Source organism: Pristiophorus japonicus, chromosome 18, assembly GCF_044704955.1.
Source record: "Pristiophorus japonicus isolate sPriJap1 chromosome 18, sPriJap1.hap1, whole genome shotgun sequence".
NCBI classification, from domain to species: Eukaryota; Metazoa; Chordata; class Chondrichthyes; family Pristiophoridae; genus Pristiophorus; species Pristiophorus japonicus.
The window spans coordinates 85,079,042-85,104,924 of NC_091994.1; the positions used below are offsets into that span (position 1 = coordinate 85,079,042).

Genomic DNA, 25,883 nt, shown 5'->3' on the forward strand with positions numbered 1-25,883 from the left:
GAAACAAAAACAGAAATGCTGGAAGCATACAACAGGTCACCCAGCATCTGTGGGGGAGAACAAACAGTTAATGTTCTGGATTCGTACTGCGTTTTGAAGACTTCTGCCCAGCAGACTGGTTCAGCATTGATTTTGTACCAAATCCTAGGATGGTATAATTTACATAAGGATGGTGGACACCTGTGACATCTATGGCACATCCTGGGCATCCTTCCCGTAGGAGGGCCAAAGACAGGAAATTATTACAGGCAATTCTCGATTATCCGCACATGGATGCAATGGGAAACCGTTGTAACAGCATTTAAAATTCCGTGTGTGCGCGCTGCTGCAGCCGCTGTCTCTTGCGGCCGCCGCTGACGTCGAGTCCTTTCGGCCTGGGAAGGCATCAGGCCGCTGGCATCTGAGTCCTTTCTGCCCGGGAAGGCAGCGCTCCAGAACCCTGGAGCTAGACAATCTCCTCCTCGAGGCTACCTGCATGCATGCTGGTCATGTCCATGCTAAGCTGCCTTGTTACTGTTTGTAGCTGATTGCACAGTATGTATTCATTGAAGTTTTAACTTTATAATGTCAACTCGCTCTAACGGAGAAATCGTTTACCTGGCATAGCCCAATCCCCAAGGGACCCGGATAATCAAGAGTTGCCTGTATTTAAATTTACCAGTATTCCTGTTGTCAGCTGAGTCTCAGTGGGTAGCACACTCGCCTCTGAGTCAGAAGGTTGTGGGTTCAAGTCCCACTCCAGGGACTTGAGTACAAAAAATCTAGGCTGACACTCCAGTGCTGTACTGAGGGGAGTGCTGCACTATCTTAGGTGTCGGCTTTCAGTTGAGATGTTAAACTGAGGACTCGTCTGCTCTCTCAAGTGGACGTAAAAGATCGCATGGTACCATTTTGAAGTACAACAGTGGAGTTATCCCCCGGTATCCTGGCCAATATTTATCCCTCAATCAACATAACAAAAAACAAAATTATCAGGTCATTATCACATTGCTGTTTGTGGGAGCTGGCTGCCGTGTTTCCCACATTACAACAACAACTACAATCCAACAGTACTTCATTGGCTATAAAAGTGCTTTGAGACGTCCGGTGGTCATGAAAGGCGCTATATAAATGCAAGTCTTTTTCTTTTAAACCCTCCTTAAAACCCACCTTCTTCACCCCTCCTGATATCTCCTTTCCTGTGTCCATTTTTGTCTGATTATGCCACTGTCGAGCACTTTTTTCTACATTCAAGGTTGTTGTAGAAACCTTTAAAATCTTTTTTTAAATTTTTATCTACAAATTTTCTGATTTCTGTGGTGCATCGCAGGATAGCTCAGATGAATACTTGGCTTGAGGAGTGGTGCAAAAGGGAGGGATTCAAATTCTTGGGGGAGGTGGGACCAGTACAAACCGGACGGTCTGCACCTGGGCAGGACCGGAATCAATGTCCATGGGGGAGTGTTTGCTAGTGCTGTTGGGGAGGAGTTGAACTAACATGGCAGGGATATGGAAACCTATGCAGGGAGACAGAGGGAAATAAAATGGAGGCAGAAGCAAAAGATAGAAAGGAGAATAGTAAAGGTGGAGGGCAGAGAATCCTAAGGCAAAAAAGAAAAAGGGCCACATTACAGCAAAATTCTAAAGGGGCAAAGTGTGTTAAAAAGACAAGCCTGAAGGCTCTGTGCCTCAGTGCGAGGAGTATTCGGAATAAGGTGGATGAATTAACTGCGCAGACAGCAGTTAACAGATATGATGTAATTGGCATCACCAGGATGACCAAGGCTGGAAACTCAACATCCAGGGGGTATTCAACATTTAGGAAGGATAGGCATAGAGGAAAAGGAGGCGGGGTGGCGTTGCTGGTTAAAGAGGAAATTAATGCAATAGTAAGGAGGGACATTAGCCTGGATGATGTGGAATCAGTATGGGTGGAGCTGCGGAATACCAAAGGGCAGAAAATGCTAGTGGGAGTTGTGTACAGACCACCAAACAGTTGTAGTGAGATTGGGGACAGCATCAAACAAGAAATAAGGGATGTGTGCAATAAAGGTACAGCAGTTATCATGGGCGACTTTAATCTACATATTGATTGGGCTAACCAAACTGGTAGCAATACGGTGGAGGAGGATTTCCTGGAGTGTATTAGGGATGGTTTTCTAGACCAATATGTCGAGGAACCAACTAGGGAGCTGGCCATCCGAGACTGGGTGATGTGTAATGAGAAGGGACTAATTAGCAATCTTGTTCTGCGAGGCCCCTTGGGGAAGAGTGACCATAATATGGTAGAATTCTTTATTAAGATGGAGAGTCACACAGTTAATTCGGAAACTAGGGTCCTGAACTTAAGGAAAGGTAACTTCGACGGTATGAGACGTGAATTGGCTCGAATAGACTGGCAAAGGATTGACGGTGGATAAACAATGGCAAACATTTAAAGATCACATCCCTGTCTGGAGTAAAAATAAAATGGGGAAAGTGGCTCAACCATGGCTAACAAGGGAAATTAAGAATAGTGTTAAAACCAAGGAAGAGGCATATAAATTGGCTAGAAAAAGCAACAAATCTGAGGACTGGGAGAAATTTAGAATTCAACAGAGGAGGACAAAAGGGTTTAATTCAGAGGGGGAAAATAGAGTATGAGAGGAAGCTTGCAGGGAACATAAAAACTGACTGCAAAAGCTTCTATAAATATGTGAAGAGAAAAAGATTAATGAAGACAAACGTAGGTCCCTTGCAGTCGGATTCAGGTGAATTTATAATGGGAAACAAAGAAATGGCAGACCAATTGAACAAATACTTCGGTTCTGTCTTCACGAGGGAAGACACAAATAACCTTCCGAATGTATTGGGGGACAGTGGGTCTAGTGAGAAGGAGAAACTGTAGGATATCCTTATTAGGCGGGAAATTGTGTTGGGGAAATTGATGGGATTGAAGGCCGATAAATCCCCAGGGCCTGATAATCTGCATCCCAGAGTACTTAAGGAAGTGGCCCTAGAAATAGTGGATGCATTGGTGATCATTTCCCAACAGTCTATCGACTCTGGATCAGTTCCTATGGACTGGAGGGTAGCTAATGTACCACCACTTTTTAAAAAAGGAGGGAGAGAGAAAACGGGTAATTATAGACCGGTTAGCCTGACATCAGTCAGTAGTGGGAAAAATGTTGGAATCAATCATTAAGGATGAAATAGCAGCGCATTTGGACAGCAGTGACAGGATCGGTCCAAGTCAGCATGGATTTATGAAAGGGAAATCATGCTTGACGAATCTTCTGGAATTTTTTGAGGATGTAACTAGCAGAGTGGACAAGGGAGAACCAGTGGATGTGGTGTATTTGGACTTTCAAAAGGCATTTGACAAGGTCCCGCACAAGAGATTGGTGTGCAAAATCAAAGCGCATGGTATTGGGGATAATTTACTGACGTGGATAGAGAACTGGTTGGCAGACAGGAAGCAGAGAGTCGGGATAAACGGATCCTTTTCAGAATGGCAGGCAGTGACTAGTGGAGTGCTGCAGGACTCGGTGTTGGGACCCGAGCTCTTTACAATATACATTAACGATTTAGATGAAGGAATTGAGTGTAATATCTCCAAGTTTGCAAATGACACTAAACTGGGTGGTGGTGTGAGCTTTGAGGAGGACACTAAAAGGCTGCAGGGTGACTTGAACAGGTTAGGTGAGTGGGCAAATGCATGGCAGATGCAGTATAATGTGGATAAATGTGAGGTTATCCATTTTGGGGGCAAAAACACGAAGGCAGAATATTATCTGAATGGCGGCAGATTAGGAAAAGGGGAGGTGCAACGAGACCTGGGTGTCATGGTTCATCAGTCATTGAAAGTTGACATGCAGGTACAGCAGGCAGTGAAGAAGACAAATGGTATGTTGGCCTTCATAGCCAGGGCATTTGAATATAGGAGCAGGGAGGTCTTACTGCAGTTGTACAGGGCCTTAGTGAGGCCTCACCTGGAATTTTGGGCCCAAGTTTCGGCCTCAGTTGCTCCTGATTTTTTGGAGCAACTGGTGTAGAACGGAGTATCTTAGAAATTCAAATTCACGGCATTTAGTTTGCTCCAGTTCTAGTCAGTTGGAACAGTTTCATTTTGGAACAGAATTTTTTTTTTCAAAAGAGGGTGTGTCCGGCCACTTACGCCTGTTTTCAAAGTTTCGGCAGTGAAAACTCCAAACTAACTTAGAATGGAGTAAGTGAAGATTTTTGTACGCTCGAAAAAACCTTGTCTACACTTTAGAAAATCAGGCGTAGGGAATGGGGGGGGGGGGGGGGGGGGTTTAAAGGGAAGTTTACAAACATTAAACACTTCAGTTTTACAAATAAAGAGCCATCATCAATAATAAATGATATAAACATCAATAAAATCAACCAATAAATCAATCAAAAAAATTTATTAAGAAATAATTTTTTTTTTAATCAATAAATAAAACCTTTTCTACTTACCGACTGTAGCACCGGGAGCCCTCCAACAGCGTGCTGGTATGCCCCCCCCCCCCCCCCCCCCCCCCCCCCCCCCCCGTGTGTCTCTGTCAGTGTCTCTATCTCTCTGTCTGTGTGTCTCTCACTCTCTGTTTCTCAGTGTCTGTGTTTCTGACAGCGAGGGGAGGGGGAGGAGGGGTGTAGAGAGGGGGCGGAGGGAGAGAAGGAAGGGGGGAGAAGGGGAAGGGGGGAAGGAGGAGGAGGAGGAGAAGGGGAAGGGGGGGAGGAGGAGAAGGGGAAGGAGATGGGGGAGGTGGTGGTGGTAAGGAGAAGTGGGGGGTGGAGAAGGAGAAGGGGGAGGGAGGCTGAATGGGCCGGGCCCAGGACTTCGGGCAGGGCCGGTCCCCAGTACCAGATTTACAGGTAGGTGGTGTTGGGTCGGGAGCGCGGGGGGGGCGGAGGGCGGAGGGAGGTCGGGTCGGGTCCCGGGGGGTGGGAGGGCGGTTGGGGAGGAGGGAGGTCGGGTTGGTTCGGGTAGGAGGGAGCGGGGGTCGGGGGGGGGGGGGGGAGAACAGAGGGAGGTCGGGTCGGTTTGTGTCGGGGGCGGGGGGAGTGAGGTCAGGTTGGGTCCAGTCCGGGTGGGGGGGTCGTGAGCGCGGGTGGGGGCGGAGGGAGGTCAGGTCGAGTGGGGGGGGGGGGGGGGGGAAGAGAGAGAGCGCCGGTCCGGGGTTGGGGGGGGGAAGCGGGAGTCGGGTCGGGTCGGGAGAAAGCAGGAGCTGGGCGTGGGAGGCAGCCTTATGCACGCAGCCCCAGTGAGGCCATTCGGCCAGGGCTAGGGGCTGCGTGCTTCGGGCCCCTCCCACACAGTTTTGGGCGCCTGGAGCTACTGCACATGCGCGCCCACTGTAGCGTGCATGTGCAAAGGTCCCGGCACTGTTTTCAGCGCAGGGACCTAGCTCCGCCCCCTCCAGCTCGTGCTGCGCCGCGCCCGACTCCAGAGGACCAGCAGGGAGCCGGAGAATCTGTAAGTTTTTTATGGGCGCACTTTCTGGCGCGAAAAACAGGCGTCCAGGTCCGACGCGGCCCGATACTTGGGCCCATTGTGTTCAGTTTTGGTCTCCTAATCTGAGGAAAGACGTTCTTGCTATTGAGGGAGTGCAGTGAAAGTTCACCAGACTGATTCCAGGAATGGCTGGACTGTCATATGAGGAGGGACTAGATCAACTGGACCTTTATTCACTGGAGTTTAGAAGGTTGCGAGGGGATCTCATAGAAACGTATACAATTCTGACGGGACTGACAGGTTAGATGCAGGAAGAATGTTTCCGATGTTGGGGAAGTCCAGAACCAGGGAACATAGTCTTAGGATAAGGGGTCGGCCATTTAGGACTGAGATGAAGAGAAACTTCTTCACTCAGAGAGTTGTTAACCTGTGGAATTCCCTGCTACAGAGAGTTTTTGATGCCAGTTCATTGGATATATTCAAGAGGGAGTTAGATGTGGCTGTACGGCTAAGGGGATCAAGGGGTATGAAGAGAAAGCAGAAAAGGGGTACTGAGGGAGTGATCAGCCATGATCATATTGAATGGTGGTGCAGGTTCAAAGGGCAGAATGGCCTACTCCTGCACCTATTTTCTATGTTGCACACCTCTCTTGGGTGCAAGGATGGGAAACTCCCGAGCTAAAGAGCCGAGCCGGGAGCGCTCCGAAAGACGCCTGGGGGGAAACCAAAACGAAAACACCCCACAAAAACATTCCCAAAATATTGTCCATGCCACCACAACACAACTCGCAAAAAAAATGAAAATAAAAAACAATCACACTTATCTTAGGAGTCCAGTACCTACCTTTCCGCTGTCGGGATGGTTGCACTGCCCTGATTTTCCAGGCGGTCAGTGCGGGGCACGCTTCGCAGCGTACGGGTCAGGCAATATTCCAAATTCACGCCGGTGTCGCAACCAGGAGCGTTGCACACCAGGCGCAGCTCTTCCGGGCGGTGCTGCTCAGCGCCGCCACTAAACCAGACCTGAGGATCGCTGCGGGGCGCTGGAGGCTGACTGCCCGCCAGAACACTTCACCGCTGCCATTGCTGCCAATCTGCGGCGAAAAACGGAGAGAAGACCGGAAAATCCAGCCCCACAGGTTCAGTTAGTCACTAGAAAGTGTCATTTATATGCGTAATAGTGCCAGTAGAAACCTGTTCCTTTATATTTAGAAACCTGGGTGAAGGGCCAAGGGCTCATTGTGCAGGACACCATCTAAGTTGAAAAGAGTTGAAGTAAATCCAGTGCAGATTGAAACCTCCCTTATCCAGCACCCTCGGGGACCAGGCCTGTGCCGAATAAGGGATTTTGCCAGATGAGGATTGGCTACGAACAGGAAACAGAGAGTAGGGATAAATGGTTCATTCTCGGGTTGGCAATCAGTAACCAATGGGGTGCCACAGGGATCAGTATTGGAACCCCAACTATTTACAATCTATATTAACGACGGAAGAAGGGACCGGGTGTAACGTAACCAAGTTTGCCGACGATACAAAGATGGGAGGAAAAGCAATGTGTGAGGAGGACACAAAAAATCTGCAAAAAGATATAGACAGGCTAAGTGAGTGGACAAAAATTTGGCAGATGGAGTGTAATGTTGTAAAGTGTGAGGTCATGCATTTTGGCAGAAAAAAATCAAAGAGCAAGTTATTATTTAAATGGAGAAAGATTGCAAAGTGCTGCAGTACAACGGGACCTGGGGGTACTTGTGCATGAAACACAAAAGGATAGTATGCAGGTACAGCAAGTGATCAGGAAGGCCAATGGAATCTTGGCTTTTCTTGCAAAGGGGATGGAGTATAAAAGCAGGGAAGTCTTACTACAATTGCACAGGGTATTGGTGAGGCCACACCTGGAATACTGCGTGCAGTTTTGGTTTCTATAGTTATGAAAGGATATACTTGCTTTGGAAGCAGTTCAGAGAAGGTTCACTAGGTTGATTCCAGAAATGAGGGGGGTGACTTATGAGGAAAGATTGAGTAGGTTGGGCCTCTACTCATTGGAATTCAGAAGAATGAGAGGTGATCTTATCGAAACGTATAAGATTATGAGGGGGCTTGACAAGGTGGATGCAGAGAGAATGTTTCCACTGATGGAGGAGACTAGAACTAGAGGGCATGATCTTAGAATAAGGGGCCGCCCATTTAAAACTCAGATGAGGAGAAATTTCTTCTGAGGGTTATGGATCTGTGCAATTCGCTGCCTCAGAGAGCAGTGGAAGCTGGGACATTGAATAAATTTAAGGCAGAAAGAGACAGTTTCTTAAATTTTAAGGGGCTATGGGGAGCAGGCAGGGAAGTGGACCCGAGTCCATGATCGGACTAGCTATGATATTAAATGGCGGAGCAGGCTCGAGGGACTGTATAGCCTACTCCTGCTCCTATTTCTTATGTTCTTATGAGGGGAGGTCAGCGGCCCGAGGTCGGGGAGGAGGGTGGGTGGAGGGGTGGGGGGAGGAGGAGGAGGAGGTCAGCGCCCCGGGCAGGCCCGAAGTGTTGACGGGCCGGGTGCCGGCGCGGCCCCAAAGTCGGGGTGGTGGTCGGCTGCGTTCTGCGCATGCGCCCCCGGCCGCCCTAATTATGCCGGACGAGGGGTGGTGCCGGATAAGGGAGGTCCAGCCTGTAGTGGTTATTAATGGATGCTGAGATTGAGATTTTAAAAACCTATCGATTGGAAGAGAATAAAAAAGAAGTGAGGAGTTCCACAGTTCTGAATTCGTGGGCAAAATAATGTGTTGAGGAGGAGTTGGCGCAGTAATTCTTAATTTCCCAATGTCAGTTGTTTCTCATCCAAATGTAAAATTGTCTCCTTGATTCATAAATTTGTCGACCTTTTTCTCACAAATTGAAAATTAGTCATCTAAAGATGTGTTTTCAATTTGAGTATTCTTCTGCTTGAGGCATTCACATGGCATTCATGGGTTGGTTCACTTCCCACTCTGAGGTGAATGGTGAATATAAAAGGTGAGCACACCATTTCTTACCAGGAATGGATCACGATGTAAGGTGAGACAAGGACATGTTCCTGGTTTGGCATGTGCCTACAGAATAATAAAGTAATCGATGTAAAACAGATACAATTGACCCAGAGCCTGGGAGCAAAGACTACAAAGAGACATATTCTCCAAATGATTGTTTCATGGATCATGGGCAAAACCCATGCTGCTTCCAAAACTATTGATTCTATCTATTATATATATTTATATTTTTTATATATATATATGACAACAGAGCATAAGTCATGTGTACAATCAGAGATGTTAAGACAAAAATAGAAACTAGTTCAAAGAGTGATTCAAACTTAGAAAAAACAAAGCTCCTGAATTCATTTGTTCTACATCTATCTATCAGTGAATCATTTTTGTTGTCATTTTGGTGGGGAGCAATTTCAAGGACTCTACAGCTACAAAATTACATAAATCATTGCCCTCCTCGTAATGTGCTTAACCCCATCCTTGGGCTATTCCTTTTTGTTTTTTCACCTTCAATAAGAGTTTTTGGTTTCTATCCAGCTCTCAAAGTTTATGTAGTGAGCTATTGCATTTATTGACTTTGTTCTCTTGTTAACATTTGCTTTGAAAGGTTGTGCATGTTGACACATGTATTCTGCTTCAGTCAGCATCCATTATATTTGTCTTTCTACATGCATGGAGGCTAAACCGTGTCATTATGAATCCATCCATACTGTTCGAGCGTACTGTGAGATGAAGTCACAAGTTTGAGGCAGAAAGCTGAGGACATTGATAGCTAAAATTCCAAGTGCTGAGAGGGAACTGGGAAAAAGTAGGTGGGCTATAATTAGGCCATCTTACCTGGACAGGAACTCTAACCCACATACTTAATAGAAATATAATCTACTTATTCCCGAGGCTGGGTCTGTGGCAGAATTTGACTTGGATAAAGTGATAATCAGGCTGAGCAAACAAAAGAGGGAGTGACCAAAATACATCCCCACGGTTACGGTGGAATCTCGATGGAGACAGCTCTCAGCAGATTGTTGATGTTGAAATATTGAAAATTTTGGAGGAGGCATGGTTTTTTAATCAATATTGTAGAAATCAAGCTATTTACTAGCTTATTTTGAGATGAGTTAGGCATGGGGTTAGACATTCCTATTCAAGAAGCAGTGATTGAGGCTTGTCGCTGATAAGGTGCTCCCTAGATACAAGTTCCTTAACTGGAGCAAGTGAATACATTTGTACATCTTTGCAGAACAATCTCGGAAGATGGGAGGTGCAGTAATTAAATCAAAAAAATTCTGGTCCTGCAAGTTGTAGTTGATCTGGAAAATGAGTTTCCCCTTGCAAACCAAACTCTCTACATGAAATTTTGGTTCCAACTGTACTGTTGTATAATAATGAAATATAATGCCTTGGGGTAGAAGATGAAAAAAACATTGTTTTTGCAGAAGTGACTCATTCTGTTCATTTCTAGATCTTTGGGCTTAGAAAAATAACACAATGAAAGAAATTTGGACTGCTCAAAATTGAGGTGTATTCAATCACTAAGATAACACACATGGTTTGGGTGTGTAAGCATAATGAGTGATGACACTGGTGAAGGTTGTCATGTAAAGGGTTCAAGAGCAAGATGATCTCAGACGCTTGTTAGAGTGTCTTATGGATATTACCGTGGCTAAGCAATTGATTAATATGGAAACAGTACATCTTGCACCCAATAGAATGGATGTCAGTTTTGTTCAGTTATGACTCATCCAATCTTAAAACAAAAGTTGTAGAAGCAAAAGAAATTACAGCACTGAAAAGCCCATTCTGCTATCATGCCTGCTTCAATACTGGCTCTTTAACTGGTGTTATCTACTCTAGTCCTATTTCTCTGTCATAGCCCATATCCTTTTAACATTTCCTTTTAAATGATATGGTTTTTGCTTCAGTTGCCACTTGGGGTATATCCATGTTCTGATAAGGTTGTGTGTGAAAGCATTTCTTCGAATGTCCCTTTCATTCTGCTGATAACCTGAACCTATACCCCATTGTTGCTGTTTCACCAAATCACGAGTTTTCCCCCTGGAGTGGGACTTGAACCCACAACCTTCTGACTCACAGGCGAGAGTGCTACCCACTGAGCCACAGCTGACACTCCAGTCAGATAGCAGAAGCTGAGACAATTATTTGACTCTTATGGAATTCACACTCTGAAAACCTTATTACCAAGCAAAGATTAGCTAAACAGCTCATCCTCTATTACTAGTGATTAGCAGTGAGGGAATCCTTAGGAAAAGTCATAGAGTACTCCAATTGAGTGGTAACTTAATCTAGCTCACAAAAAAAAATGTTCCTGAAGGAACCAGCAAAGCCTGGTGCGTGCAGTAATCCTCCGAAGCATATCAAACATTGAACTTCAAGTTCAACTTAAAAGCAGAAAATGCTGGAAGTACTCAGCAGGCCAGGCAGCATCTGTAGAGAGAGAGAAACAGGTAACTGATGAAAGGTCATCGACAGATGTTGGCTGACCTGCTGACTATTTCCGGCATACACTACTGTTATTTCAGATTTCCAGCATCAGTATTTTGCTTTCGTTCAACTAAAAAAAACTGACTTACAGTTTTGAGGCAAGTTTGAGATGTAGCTGTGCAGGTGCACCCAACTCTACAAGCACGATTGATAGGGTTGTACAATAGCTAAACCTATATAAAATACTGCATCATCGTGTTTGCACCCAACACTATATCCGACTTTGTGGAGTTTCGGAAACTTTGTGAAAACTGCACTTTTTAAAAAAAAAAAATGTATGGCCCTAAATACTGGAGAGAATTCACTGGAACATGACGGATACAAAGATTGATTACTTGGTAGGGTCATTATTTATGTGCAAGAAGCACTTCTGTGAACCTGATCTTTTATTCCAGTATCGTTTGTATTATTGTACTTCCAACTTTGAAAGAAATAAGATTAGGCTTCATGTATACAGCAGCGGTGGGCACACATCAACATTAAATCCCTTTTGTTTTGCAATATTGAAATAGAAGCTTGGCTGCCTCATACCTATAAAGCTAGTGTGTGCTGAACTATATAGCTCACAAGGTCTCTGATTACGGTCTATACTGAGTTAGCTGAAATGACCTGGGGTAGCAGTAGAGGGACTATAATTGACCTCTTTGCCCTGAGGCTAAGGAAAGGAAAATCAGAATATTTACTGCTTCTGATCCTAGCTAGAAATAGTTGGTGAGGAGATAGTGAAATCAGGCTCAACTGTGGTGCTCCTGCAATTGCTTAGCCTGCTGACCAGCCATTTGGGTGAGGTACTAGAGGCCTGCAGGTGCCTGTGGAGCCATACCCCAATAAAAGTCACTACCTTCACATTGAGAAGGATTTGTTTTTCTGTTCATTTCTGCGCTTTTCCTGCCCCAGAGTATCAGCAGGAAGCCACGGTGCTGCTTGACAGTTTTTTTTGTAATTTATTTAAAAGATGCTAAGTACAGGTCACACAATCTGGATTTATTCCATCATTTCTGTGGATGAAGCTAAACTATAATTAAATTGCTTTTTTTTGGGGTGGATTATTCAAAGAGGAGCTCTGATCAGCTGGGCCATTCAGCGTGCAGCCTTGCAGTGTCAGGCTCAGTAACTACAGTAAGTTAGCATCCTTGACGGTGTCACTAGCACTTACTATCTCCAGTTGGCAGAGCACAGAATCAGGTGCTCGTCTCATGCTTCCGTAGTCAAATAACTCGCTTTCTAGACTTGACTATGAAAAATATCAACTTGGCCAAGGTTATTGAGGCATGCCAGTGCCCATCAATCAGTTCCTTTTGGGAAAGAAAGGGAGAAATTCTGATTTATTTCATGTACCAACAGAAATAGTTGGAACGAAACAAAAGAATGTTGGGAATTATTGTAATGGATTTCAAAAGTGGCTGTAATCATCAGACTACCTGTTTAGTTGTTGATTTTAGAATTTTCCCTTCCTTCATATTTGGTCATTGTTTTAAGCAAACTTAACACTTGAGACCTGCTGCATTGAAGCCCTTCTTCAGTACTCTGCTGGTTAATAGGCCCTGTTTACTGACTAGGTTCATAGTAGATTTTAAATTGAGATATAAAGCAGTGTAAATGGGATAGAGCCGCAATAAACAAAGCAAAGGAGCTCTGAAAGTTACCCTGTGCTAACAAGGGACTGTGGGATTGGCCTGTTCACTGTATACTGCTTCTGTGGCCTCCTGCTGAACTCTCCTGATTTCCATTTGGAGCAAACAGTCCCTTGGCTGAACTAACAATCCCGCAGCCCACAGAATGGGGCTGCTTTACCAGACTAACAAAAGGAGGCCCACGTGTTGCTGGCCAGCCCAGGAATGCTGTGTTTTACTTTCTGCTCTCTAAATCCAACAGGCATGTGGAAAATGGAGAATATGAGCCACACAAGCAATATGAAAGGGAGTATTTGTCCCACTGATTGCAGGCTGGCCTGTGGCCAGGGCTAAGGCTGACCGTCAGCTGAACCATGTCGTTAGGCGTGTAGCAGAGCTGAATAGTGGGCAGGAGCCAATGAGTAAGCCGACTTCAGCCAAGAGTTTACACACAAAAGACAATTTGTGTCCCACTTAACCCCCTCACACCAACAGTAACACACACTGTCTGGGCCACAAGTAACCCTTGCACTATTACACCACACCTGCTTTAGTGCAATAAGGCCCGCAGTCCTGTTTTGTAGTTGCATATTAGCTAGCAGGTATCCCTTGTACTGACATTGTTTTTAACTGAGGATCAATAAATAATGTACTTATTGCATGGTGCTCATTGTTGTCACACAGTGGGAAATCGTCTAATTTCTACATGAAAATCACTGATCTTAAGTAGATCAAACAATATTTTCTGAAGCACCCCCCCCTCATTGAAACTTGTCCTATGCTCTGTCTCGCACTGCATTAAGCCGTTACGTACCACCTCCGCAATCCACCACACTTTGAACTTTGCCTGACCCTTTCATGTGAATATGCATGCGAGTGCTTCACGCTCTTGTATGAAATTCTGTTGTCCCCAATTTAGCTGAGCTATTTTAATTGGCCAACACCTTCATTAAAATAACAGGCAAGGCAACTTCATGACAATGCATAATATTCACAGGATGTCATTTCAAAGCCAGTGATTTGATCAGTGCAATATAAGTTAAAATTGTTAATGTCTCATTCAGAGTTGTTGATGTTGGAACATCTAATCACCCAATAAATACAACACATGACTTTTCCAGGTCAGCCAAATTATTTTGATTGAAAATCTGACAACCTTTTTTTTGCCTGAACTTCAGTATCCCTCCCACCACAAGTCCTAAAGCAGCACTTAACTAATAAATATTTTTTTTAAATTTAAGTATAACACTTATTTCCCTGGTTTTCTCTTGTTTTATGTCTTACCCCAGCACCCTTGAGGTTGATGGATGGGACATCGGCCCTTCAGCACCAATTCAGGGACCAAGTTATGAAAAAAGGCGCTCAATTGTTTTCATTGGAGAAAAAGCTAAGGAGCTATAATACAGGTCATTAATATAAAAGCATGTATAAAATTGTAGCAAGCTATTTTACTTGGACAGTGAGCACACCACAGGGTATGAGTTCAAAATTCACAAGCCTGGAGAGATTGTAAAAAAGCATTGCCTTGCAGGATAGTGGACATGTGGAACAGGCTCCTAGAGTTTTTTAATTCAGGAGCTGGATGGATATCTGTCGAGAAGGAGGATCAAAGGTTATCGAGAAATTAACACTGGTATTATTTCAGTGGTGCAGAAAGAGGATCTAGGTTCTCCCTTAGAGCAGAAATATCCAAGCTTTTGTCTCCGAAGCGCCACAAATGTGTACTAGGGAGCTTCAAGGGGCACAGAGTTTAATGGAAGAAACCTAAATCAAAACAAATGTTAGTATCAGTAACTCGATATACATACAAATGATTGTCCCCATTGATTTGCATCGATCTCAGGTTGCTGATCGTAATGTTTTGATTTAGGAATTATCCATCAACGAGGCAACAATACTACAGTCAGGCATTTCCAAATCTCTAGGCCTGTGAAATGCAAACAGGTCAAGCTAGCAAATAAGAAATACAAGCGCAATTATAACTGAGGGGCCTGGGCTACAATGGCTGGATTGCCAGGGTCCCCGGGCCACATGTACCCCTAGGGCCACATAATGAAAGAAAGAAAAAGAACTAGCATTTGTATAGTGCCTTTCACAACCTCAGGATGTCCTATATCCCTTCGCAGCCAATGAAGTACTTTTGATGTGTTGTCACTTGCAGGAGCCAATTTTCGCACCGCAAGGTCCCACAAGCAGCAGTGAGATAAATAATCGGATAATCTGTTTTTGGTGTGTTGGTTGAGGGATAAATATTGGCCAGGACACTGGGTGAACTCTGCTGTTTTTTTTTTAAAGTGCTAAGTGCTGTGGGATCTTTTCCATCCACCTGAGAGGGCAGATGGAGCCTTAGTTAAGTATCGCCACCGAAAAACAGAACCTCTGACAGTGCACTGAAGTGTCTGGCTAGATTATGTAAAATCTCTGGAGTAAGGTTTGAACCCAGATCTTTTGAACTCTTGAGGCAAGAGTGTCACCACTGAGCCAAGGCTGACACCGCGACACCTCTGCCTTAGAATAGAGTGGCTTGGGAAGCAAATCCTTCAGAGATTAATTATACATGGACTCTGAATGGAGTAGGCTTGATGAACCATATGTCCTTTTGTGCTCTTATATCATTACTGATTTTATAAAATAAACGTGCAGTTACTACGCGAGATGTACTCTGTATAGTTATGTCTCTAACTAATCAGCTCTTATTTACTGTAGTCAGCAGTGTTCACTTGTCAGCTACTCTGTAGCGCACACAGTTCAGGTGCTCTGCTGACCAAGATACTGCACTTGGTGTATGGGCTGGATGCTTGGGTTCAGCACCCATTGAGGTCCAGTCTCCCATGCTGAACTCTCATACAACAATAAGTCTTCAGCTAAAAGTACTTGCTGTGCACCTGCCTTACAAACTGCAGACTTGCACACACCACCTTGTCTGTAGACAGGAGAGCTCTCACTGTTCACACAGGAGAGCGCTAGCTATTCACTGAGCCCTGAGTGTTCTCTGTACAAAGCTCTGTAGTGTTCAGCCTTTCAGAAAATCAATAAGGCATTTGTTCGTGTATCACGTCAGTCTTTCAACATGTCTGTCCAGCTGCTCCTGTTCCAGCCCACAGCTGTGGCTGTCAGGCTTAAGACCATAAACTCCCTTCACTCTGAGTTGCAACAGAGGTGTTTGACTTCACTTTTCCTTCTAGCTTTCCAGCTAGTCTTTCTCTCTCAGAATTTCCAAGCTGTCAGGGTGCAGTGCTCAAATGTGGAAAAGTTAACCCTTCAAATACACGGGCCTTTTTGACTTTTATTGCAATGAGCATCTGTTCTCTTTTATATAATGTCTTCAAAAATTAATCTCTGTACCTGATCTTGTAACCTCTGAACTAGTCAGCTAGGGGCACAGCCCCAAATAATCAGGGGCACCTAAAATGCTTGGCCTGGAAATTCACAATTCCAGCCCAGCCAGGCAGAGCAAATGTATAAAACTTCATCTGAGAGCCACATTATGACCTCCTTACTCCAGAGACAGTATGGAAAGGAGAGTGTTGGTGGGAATTGAAGTGTGTTCCTCACAAACATATAGGGGCAGATTTGGATTGGGAGCTATTTTAAACACTTGTAAACACCTGTAAAAAGACCTTGTGAACTGTAATTACCCAAAAGGTGGAAGTGTTCTTCCTTAATCATTTCACTTTACTTCCTTGTCTTATACACTCTTAGGGCCCAAGTTTCCACATGATTTGCGCCTGATTTTTAGGAGCAACTGGTGGAGAACAGACTATCTTAGAAATCGCAATTCTCCACATTTTTTTTTCTGCAGTTCTAGTCAGGTAGAACAGTTCCACTTTGGAACAGAATTTTTTCTTCAAAAGGGGGCGAGTCCGGCCACTGACGCCTGATTTCAAAGTTTCCACAGTGAAAACGTACTCCAAACTAACTTAGAATGGAGCAAGTGAAGATTTTTGTAGAACTGAAAAAACCTGTTCTACACATTAAAAAATCAGGCGCAGGTTACAAATTAGGCGTCCAGAACGAGGTGGGGGGGGGGGGGGGGGAAGGGAAGTCATTAAATTCTACAATAAATCCTTATTTATACTTATACAAATATTATACAAATAAATCCAACCTGAATAAACATTTATAAGCAAAGAAAAGATTAAATAAACCATCTTCCTACCTGTGTGAAAGTGCTTCAGGCAGGCCTTTTGGGACCGAAGGCTGAACAGGTCGGCCCGAGACTTCGGGCAGGGCCCGTCCCCAGCACCAGATTTACAGGTAGGTGGCGTTGGGTCGGGGAGGGGGAGGGAGAGGGAGGGAGGTCAGGTCAGGTCGGATCCAGTCCGGGGGCAGGGGAGCGGGAGTCGGGTCGGGTCCAGTCGGGGGGGGGGGGGGGGGGGGGCGGAGCGGGAGTCGGGTCGGGTCCAGTGGTGGGGGGGGGGGGCGGGAACGCGGGTCGGGTCCAGTCGCGGGGGGGGGAAGTGGGAGCAGGAGCGCGGGTCGGGGGGGGGGGGTTGCGGGAGTCGGGTCGGGGGTGTGGGGGAGCGTGAGCGGGAATTGGGTCAGGTCCGGAGGCGGGGGGGAGCGGGGGTCCGGTCCGGGGGGGGGGGTGGTGTCGGGTCCGGTCCGGGGGGGGTGGGGAGCGGGTGTCAAGTCTGGGCGGGAGGGGAAGCAGGAGCTGGCCGTGGGAGGAGCCTTATTCACGCAGCCCCAGTGAGGCCATTGGGCAAGGGCTAGGGGCTGCGTGCTTCGGGCCCCTCCCACACAGTTTCGGGCGCCTGGAGCTACTGCGTGCCCACTGTAGCGCGCATGTGCAGAGGCCCCGGCACTGTTTTCAGCGCAGGGACCTGGCTCCGCCCCCTACAGCTCCTGCTGCGCTGCGCCGCGCCGCGCCGAGGGCCAGAGGACCTGCAGGGAGGTGGAGAATACGGAGGATTTTTTTAGGCGCACTTTGTGGCGCGAAAAACGGGCGTCCGGGTCAGGACTGCGCCGTTCTAGGCGCGTGTGGAAACTTGGGCCCAATATGTTTTAATCCCTTTTATTATCTGTGTGGATATTTTGCTGACATTTGATTCAATTGCTTTTTTATTTATTCCTTGCCCTTGTTTAATATTTGCCTCTACCTTTGGTTTTTTAGTTGTTTGCTTTATTTCTTGCAGTGTTGCTTTTAATTCTATTTTTGATGCCTTTTCGTGTTGCACATTTCCTCTGTCTCTGTTTCAGTTTTTATTATTTTTCGCTTGTCCTACAATGCATTGTCAATCACTTTCTGCAGCGGTTTTCCTTCCAGTTCACCAAAACACAAAGGGAGGAGAGGTTAGGAGATTTTTTTTTTATGCAGAGAATTGGTAGGACCTGAATTGCCCCAACAGAAACACTGGTGAGAGTGGCTAAGGGGAAGTATGTGAATATTTGAAAACCTATTAAAAAGTTATGGAGAAAGGGCAAGGAAAAGTGGAAATTTATCATACCGGAAGAGCTATAAAAAGCAGCAAGGAAAAGTAATGGGTGCAAAAAGGAGAATATTAAAACTTGCAAGGGATATCAAAGCTAATGGTAAAAGTTTTTATAAATATATTTAAGAGAATGAGTGTGCTAAGGGAGAATGTAGGTCTATTAAAGACAGGTGCAGGTGGTACTATAAATAGATCATAAGGAAATGGCAAGTTTGTTAGAATTCACATTCAAATGTGGTGTCCCAAGTTCCTGTTGGGCCTGAAAACAAACTCCATTATACTACAGACACTTATCCGAGCTGGCAAGCATACAGAAAAGTTTCTACTGATCCTCAATTTTGGTAACTGGTTTGCACCCCAATGCAGCACTTTTTGTCCCTTGTTCGCTTGCAGTATTTTTTTCGTGTTTTCTGCGACTATTAATTGTGTTTTCCAGTCAGACTGCAAATGATTACTAAAGAAAAGGCTGGGGGGTGGGGAGGAGGGGAGAGAGACCACATATGACTTCTGGTTAATTAACCATTGTCTACCCATTAATTATGTGTCCTCTGGTTGATCCTGCAGTTGTTTTCCCCACTATATTTAATTGTGCCTCTGAGATAGCATTAGCAGAATTCTACGAATGCTATCTCAGAGGCACAATTAAATATAGTGGAAAACAACTGAAGGATCAGCCAGAGGTCACATAATTATAACACAGCACCTTAATGCAGTGTTTTGTGACATTTTGCCATTTACTTTGACCATATGTACTATAACACAAAGACCTTGCATAAAGATGATGTGCTGTGCACTATAATACCGATCATCATCATAGGCAGTCCCTTGGAATCAAGGAAGACTTGCTTCCACTCTTAAAATGAGTTCTTAGTTGGCTGAACAGTCCAATACGAGAATGACCGTCTCTGTCACAGGTGGGACAGATAGTCGTTGAGGGACCGGCTGGGTGGGACTGGTTTGCCGCCTGCGCTTGATTTCTGCGTCCTCTTGGCATGATAATGCAGAAGGGCACCAATCCATGCCACATTCAGGTTTGTTCAGCGTGAACTGCTAACCCTCAATAAAGGCAACAATCACGAACTCAATGACAGGATGACAACCATCTATACCGTCCTAATAGGTGTCCTAATTGATATTTTCTCTCTTGTATTTCAAACAGAATGCTTATCCAAAGAGTTCGAAAACCGCGCTGTTGCATTGGTCCCCATGGCCTTCTGCCCCGATACTCTGAGAAACAGGCCGAAGGGCAGGAGCAGCTTTTCAGAGTGACTGACAACATTCAGGTTGAATTGTAAGTTATCAGTATCTTGTCTTCACCATCAGCCAATTTCTTCTGGTGCTTAAACAACACTGGTTCTTGTTCTGTTTTGGACAGCAGAATAAGTTTGTTCATCTGATATTGCATCAAGTCATTGTAACCCTATACAACACAGTTGCCCAAGTCACCAAGAGGAGAATAAATCAATTTCTGGGCATTTTTAGATAACCGTCTCCTTTCTCACTCTGTCTACCCTGGCTATCTCCCAATAGCTAAGGTGGTAAGACCATCACCTATTGGAAGATAGTTGCTTGGTGTGGGACTGAGACATACTGTGTCAGAAAAACCCAGGTCCAACCACTGATCTTTGCTGAGTTGGCACAGGGCGGCCACAATAGGCCTCAGCACCCCTGAGCTAGGATGGGGAAAGTAGGTTGTGTTCCTGAGTACGAGCTAGTAACTCCAACTAGAAAATGTGTATGCGTAAGGATAGAATCGGGCTTGTCTGTGATGCCATCCATGGGAAAATAGCCTGCTATCATTCACTGCTTAGACCCACACATGCAGAAACGCCACTTAGATGAGACAAAGTATCAAAGAGCTGCAAGGGTCGCTACCTTCAAGAGAGGACCGGAGAAAGAACTAATCTCGATGTGATGTAATTTGTAAAACAAGTGCTATCATGACCTGCCGGGAATGGAGAATTCTCTGAACATTACAAATGTATTGGCTGAAATGAGTATTACCAAAATAAATACACTTCTGGCAAATAATAATATAAATCCATCGGGATTTTACTACCTTAAAGTGTAAAGTTTGTCAAATTGAATTTTAAGAGCTCCTCTCTGGTTGTAATGCTGCTGCAGTTCTTCGGGGGGTGGGGGGGGAGAGAGAGGAGATGAAACCACAGTTTTTAAGTGGACTGTGGCAGGAAATTCCATTTTGATGAGTTGTGAACAAAATGCTGATTCCAACTTTCACCCATGAGCTTCCGATTATTTTTGTGAATATTTTGGTGCTGAATCATCACATGGTTTTTCCTGGTGTTTAATTTCTTTTTAACAAAAATTGGACAGTGCAGCTTTGAGTATCTTTGTTACCCACTTAAGAGTGAGCCTGTTATCTGTGTTTTATGTCTTTAATAACAATAGGGGTCCAGTTTTGAGAGTTATTTTTAATTAATGAGATTTTGTGCAATATATATGTTGGTAATTGTAAGCTTGTCTCAGAGCTGCTTGATGAGCAAGACTTGTGGTAAAAGACATGGCAGGTTGACAGAAGCAGTGTTGAGGTGAGGGACCCTTAAAAACCTATACTCCGTGCGAGTGCGATAGTGAGGTTTGTCAATGCAACCTGCTGGAAATACGGAATTCTCCAGATATAATAGGTGTATTTGCTGAAATTAGTAATAGAAACTGTGTTTCTGTAAAACAATAATGTCAATCCATAAAATATGATGGATTATGGGGCAAAATTTGATTAATTGAATTTTTATGTAAATTGCAACGTAGCTGCAGTTCATATTACTGCTTACAAGAATTGCATATAGAATCATACAATTTTGCAACACCGTTTGGCCATCATAGAAGTGCTGCCTCTCTGAAAAAGCTAGCTATTTAATTGCAATCCTCTGCCTTTCCCCCATATTCTATAAAACATTTAATTTTCAAATATTTATCTACTTCCCTTTTATACAGTGTTGTGAATTCTGTTTCCACCACTGTCTAATTCTATAATCGGATTGCTGGACCCGCGGCACTGTACTACTTTCACACAGACTCTGCGCTCACCAACAGTCGAAGCAGGTTGAGATCTTTCTGATCTCCCTATATACATTAGTACAGATTCACTACATGATGTGTACCTTACAATACAGTATGATCTGCAGCCTTCGCTATCATGTATGTAACCTTTATGTAACAACGCTACAACACTGTATATACATAAGAAATGCACACCTTGACCACAGGTGGTGAACTTGTGGGAGACACTCCTCATCTGGTCATCCAGGCATATAAAGGGAGTTCCCACGCAGGGTCATTACTTCTTGGTCCTGTGAATAAAGGTTCAGGTCATGGAGTGACCTCGTCCATAGAATGTGCCTCTAGTGGATTTGTGGTATTGTGTAAGGACTTTACATTGGCGACGAGAAACAGGAATCAACGACCCACGAGAATGGCCACCGACAGCACAGATGAACGGTACTGTGTTGGTAAGGACTAGGACAATTTCATTGAGAGGCTCCAGCAGAGTTTTGTCACGAAGGACTGGCTGGGAGACGCAGCGGCCGACAAGCGAAGGGCTCATCTGCTGACCAGCTGCGGACCTAAGACTTACGCGCTCATGAAAGACCTAGCACCCGAGAAGCCGGCGGACAAAACGTTTGAAGAGCTCAGCAAACTAATCGGTGAGCACCTCAAACCAGCGAGCAGCGTACACATGGCCCGACACAGATTCTATAACCACCGACGTCGGGAAGGACAGAGCATTCCGGATTTCGTTGCGGACCTCCGGCGCTTGGCCAGCCTCTAAGTTCACAGACGCCTGCAGGGGGGAGATGCTAAGGGATTTCTTTATTGAGGGCATCGGTCATGCTGGGATTTTCAGAAAGCTAATTGAGACCAAGGACTTGACCTTGGAAGTGGTGGCGTTGCCGGCTCAGACTTTTATGGCGGGGGTGGAAGAAACCAAGATAATATATGCGCGCAATTCTGCCTCCAACGTGGCGTGGCGATGGATCAGGAAGTCAATATCATAAACGCGACTCGGAGCCCCGCAGGCAGGCAAGGGCAGTTCGACACACCCCAGGCAGCAATAGACCCAAGAGTAATTCTCCAACAGAGACAATGGCAGGCTGAACGGACATTTACGCCACCCACTGGACAATGCGGCCCGGGATGGGGCCGTTGACACCACTAACAGGGTGCTCAAGAGCAGTCAAAGGGGCAATCAACGAGGAATGCCTTGTAACAGCTCTCTTGTTCACAACAATGGGAATCTCAGTTCATGCTGCCAGGACTTGCAAGTTTCAACAGTTCGTCTGCAGAAATTGTAACCTCAGTGGCCATTTAGCCAGAATGTGCAGAAAGCCTGTAACCAGGCTAATATACGAGGCGGATGAACCAGATGAGGGGTCTGCGAGGCAGGATGACGCTTGGGGCAAATCAGTGGACGCTGAAGTTCAGCGGGTTCATGTGGCAAACATTCACAGCTCATATACCAAAACGTCACCTATGATGATGAAAGTCCTATTAAATGGCATCCCTGTACGCATGGAGCTGGACACGGGGGCCAGCCAGTCACTCAGGAGTGTTCAACAATTCGAAAAGCTGTGGCCACTCAAAGCCAGCAGACCCAAACTAGAATACATTGAGACACAATTACGGACGTACACCAAATAAATCATTCCAGTGCTAGGCAGTGCAATGTTGGCGGTCACACACAATGGATCGGTGAACCGGCTGCCGCTCTGGATTGTCCCAGGCAATGGTCCCGCACTGTTGGGGAGGAGCTGGTTAGCTGAGATGAACTGGAAATGGGGGGGATGTGCATGTCATGTCATCTGTGGAGCGAAGTTCATGCTCACAGGTCCTACAGCAATTTGAGTCACGCTTTCAACCTGGCGTCGGGACGTTCAAAGGTACCAAAGTAGTGATACGCATCACCCCGGACGCCAAACCAGTGCACCACAAAGCCAGAGCTGTGCCGTATGTGATGCGGGAGAAAATTGAGAGCGAGTTGGACTGGTTGCTGAGAGAGGGCATCATCTCGCCCGTTGAATTCAGCGACTGGGCGAGCCCCATCGTTCCCGTCCTAAAAGCAGATGGCTCAGTCAGGATCTGTGGCGACTACAAGCCACTATCAACCGGGTGTCCCTACAAGACCAATACCCGCTCCCGAGAGCGGAGGACCTTTTTGCCACGCTGGCAGGCGGCAAGCTGTTCACCAAGTTGGACCTCACTTCCGCCTACATGACCCAAGAACTGGCCGACGAATCTAAACTACTGACCACCATCACCACGCACAAGGGACTGTTTGTTTACAACAGGTGTCCGTTTGGCATTCAATCAGCGGCCGCGATTTTTCAAAGAAACATGGAAAGCGATTTTTCAAAGAAACATGGAAAGCCTGCTCAAATACATTTCTGGAACAATCGTATTTCAGGACGACATCCTCATCACCGGTCGTGACACCGAGGAACACCTCCACAACCTGGAGGAGGTGCTACGCTAATTGGACCGGATAGGCCTGCGACTCAAGAAGTCTAAGTGTGTGTTTTTGGCTCCCGAGGTCGAGTTTCTGGGCAGGAGGGTTGCTGCAGACAGGATTCAGCCCACCGAATCCAAAACCGAGGCGATTCGACGAGCGCCCAGGTACTGCAACACATTGGAGCTGCGTTCATTTCTGGGACTCTTGAACTATTTCGGGAACTTTCTGCCGAACTTAAGCACATTGTTGGAGCCACTACACGTGCTCCTGCGTAAGGGTTGTGATTGGTTTTGGGGGGACTGTCAGGAACGGGCTTTCAATCGGGCGCGTAACCTACTTTGTTCAAATAAGTTGTTGACCCTGTACAACCCCTGTAAGAAATTGGTTCTGACATGTGATGCATCGTCCTATGGGGTTGGGTGCGTGTTGCATCAGTGTAATGCTGAGGGCCAACTCCAACCTGTGGCTTATACCTCCAGGTCACGCGCTCAAGCTGAACGGGGATATGGGATGGTTGAGAAGGAAGCACTCGCATGTGTCTATGGGGTGAAAAAGATGCATCAGTACCTTTTTGGCAGGAGGTTCGAATTAGAAACAGACCACAAGCCGTTAACATACCTGCTGTCAGACAGCAAGGCTGTCAATGCCAATGCGTCAGCTCACTAGGGGGATCAAGGGATATGGCGAGAAAGCAGGAATGTGGTACTGAGGTTGCATGTTCAGCCATGAACTCATTGAATGGCGGTGCAGGCTCGAAGGGCCGAATGGCCTACTCCTGCACCTATTTTCTATGTTTCTATGCATACAGCGATGGGTTCTCGCGCTCGCTGTGTATGACGACACCATCCGGCACCGGCCCGGCACTGAAAATTGCGCTGACGCGCTCAGCAGGCTTCCACTGGCCACCACTGAGGGGGCAGCGGAGCAAAGCGCTGAGATGGTCATGGCTGTCAATGCCTTTGACAGCGCAGGCTCCCCCATCACAGCCCGCCAGATCAAAATCTGGCCCAATAGAGATCCCCTCCTATCCTTGATCAAGAAATGTGTCCTGACTGGGGATTGGGCGCCCACACACGGAGCATGCCCTGAGGAGGCCAGACCGTTTCACAGACGGATGGATGAACTCTCCATCCAAGCCGACTGCCTACTATGGGGCAGCCGGGTAGTCATGCCCCAGAGGGGCAGGGAAGCATTCATCAGGGAACTCCACAGCGAGCACCCCGGTCACGTGTGGTGGCCGGGAATTGATTCAGACCTGGAACACTGTGTACGCAGGTGCACGACGTGTGCCCAGCTAGGTAATGCCCCCAAGGAGGCCCCGCTCAGCCCATGGCCCTGGCCCACCAGGCCATGGTCATGTATTCACATAGACTACGCAGGGCCGTTCATGGGGAAAATATTTCTCATTGTGGTCGATGCGTAGTCGAAATGGATCAAGTGCATCATTTTGAATTCGTGCACGACATTCACCACCATGGAGAGTCTGCACACGGTCTTTGCGACCCACGGCTTGCCGGGCATCCTTGTTAGCGATAATGGCCCATGTTTCACAAGCTACGAATTCCGGGAGTTCATGTCGGGTAATTAACCATGTCAGGACAGCACCGTTCAATGGCCATGCGGAACGTGCGGTCCAAATCCTAAAACAAGGCATGCTCCGGATTCAAGGACTCTCCCTTCAATGCCGCCTATCGCTCCTCCTGCTGGCCTATAGGTCCCGACCGCACTCGCTCACGAAGTCCCACCCACGGAGCTACTCATGAAACGGACACTCAAAACTCGGCAGTCCCTCATTCATCCAGTCCCGCCCGACATTGTTGAGGGCAAGCGCCAGTCCCAAAACGAGTACCATGACCGAAATTCAGGGGGGGATGTATAGAAATTGATGACCCCGTATTTGTTCTCAATCACGCTTTGGGCCCCAAATGGCTTGAGGGTACTGTAATAGACAAAATGGGGAATAGGGTCATAGTGGTTAAACTTAACAATGGGCAGATATGCCGCAAGCATCTGGACCAAGTTTAAAAAAAAAGGTTCAGCATGGACACTGAGGAACCTGAGGAAGATCATGAGATGGTATTCACACCACCGCCAGTGAACGAGCAACAAGAACATTCAGCAGCATGTACAGTCCCTGCGTTCAGCCCGGACAGGCCGGAATCACCACAGGTGACAGACACGCATACCAATGCTCAACAACCAGAGCCCCAACTGCGGCGCTCCATGAATGAGCGCAGACCACCCGAGAGACTTAACCTATGATCCCAATAAGATGTTGAGGGGGAGGTGATGTCATGTATGTAACCTTTATGTAACAACACTGCAATACTGTATATACGTAAGAAATGCACACCTTGACCACAGGTGGTGAACTTGTGGGAGATACTCCTCACCTGGTCATCCGGGTATATAAAGGGAGGTCCCACGCAGGGTCAT

The 25,883-nt window shown here is 46.2% G+C and overlaps 1 protein-coding gene across 7 annotated transcripts in view; it reads left to right on the plus strand.

Moving 5' to 3' along the window:
* The window catches only part of vps13d (vacuolar protein sorting 13 homolog D), a 270,295-nt gene that overhangs the window by 235,920 nt on the left and 8,492 nt on the right, over positions 1–25,883 (plus strand). For all 7 annotated transcript variants that reach the window (XM_070860204.1, XM_070860201.1, XM_070860202.1 and 4 more), the window contains one exon: positions 19,140–19,271. In XM_070860204.1, coding sequence (XP_070716305.1) covers positions 19,140–19,271 — 132 coding nt within the window. The remainder of the gene's footprint in view (positions 1–19,139; positions 19,272–25,883) is intronic.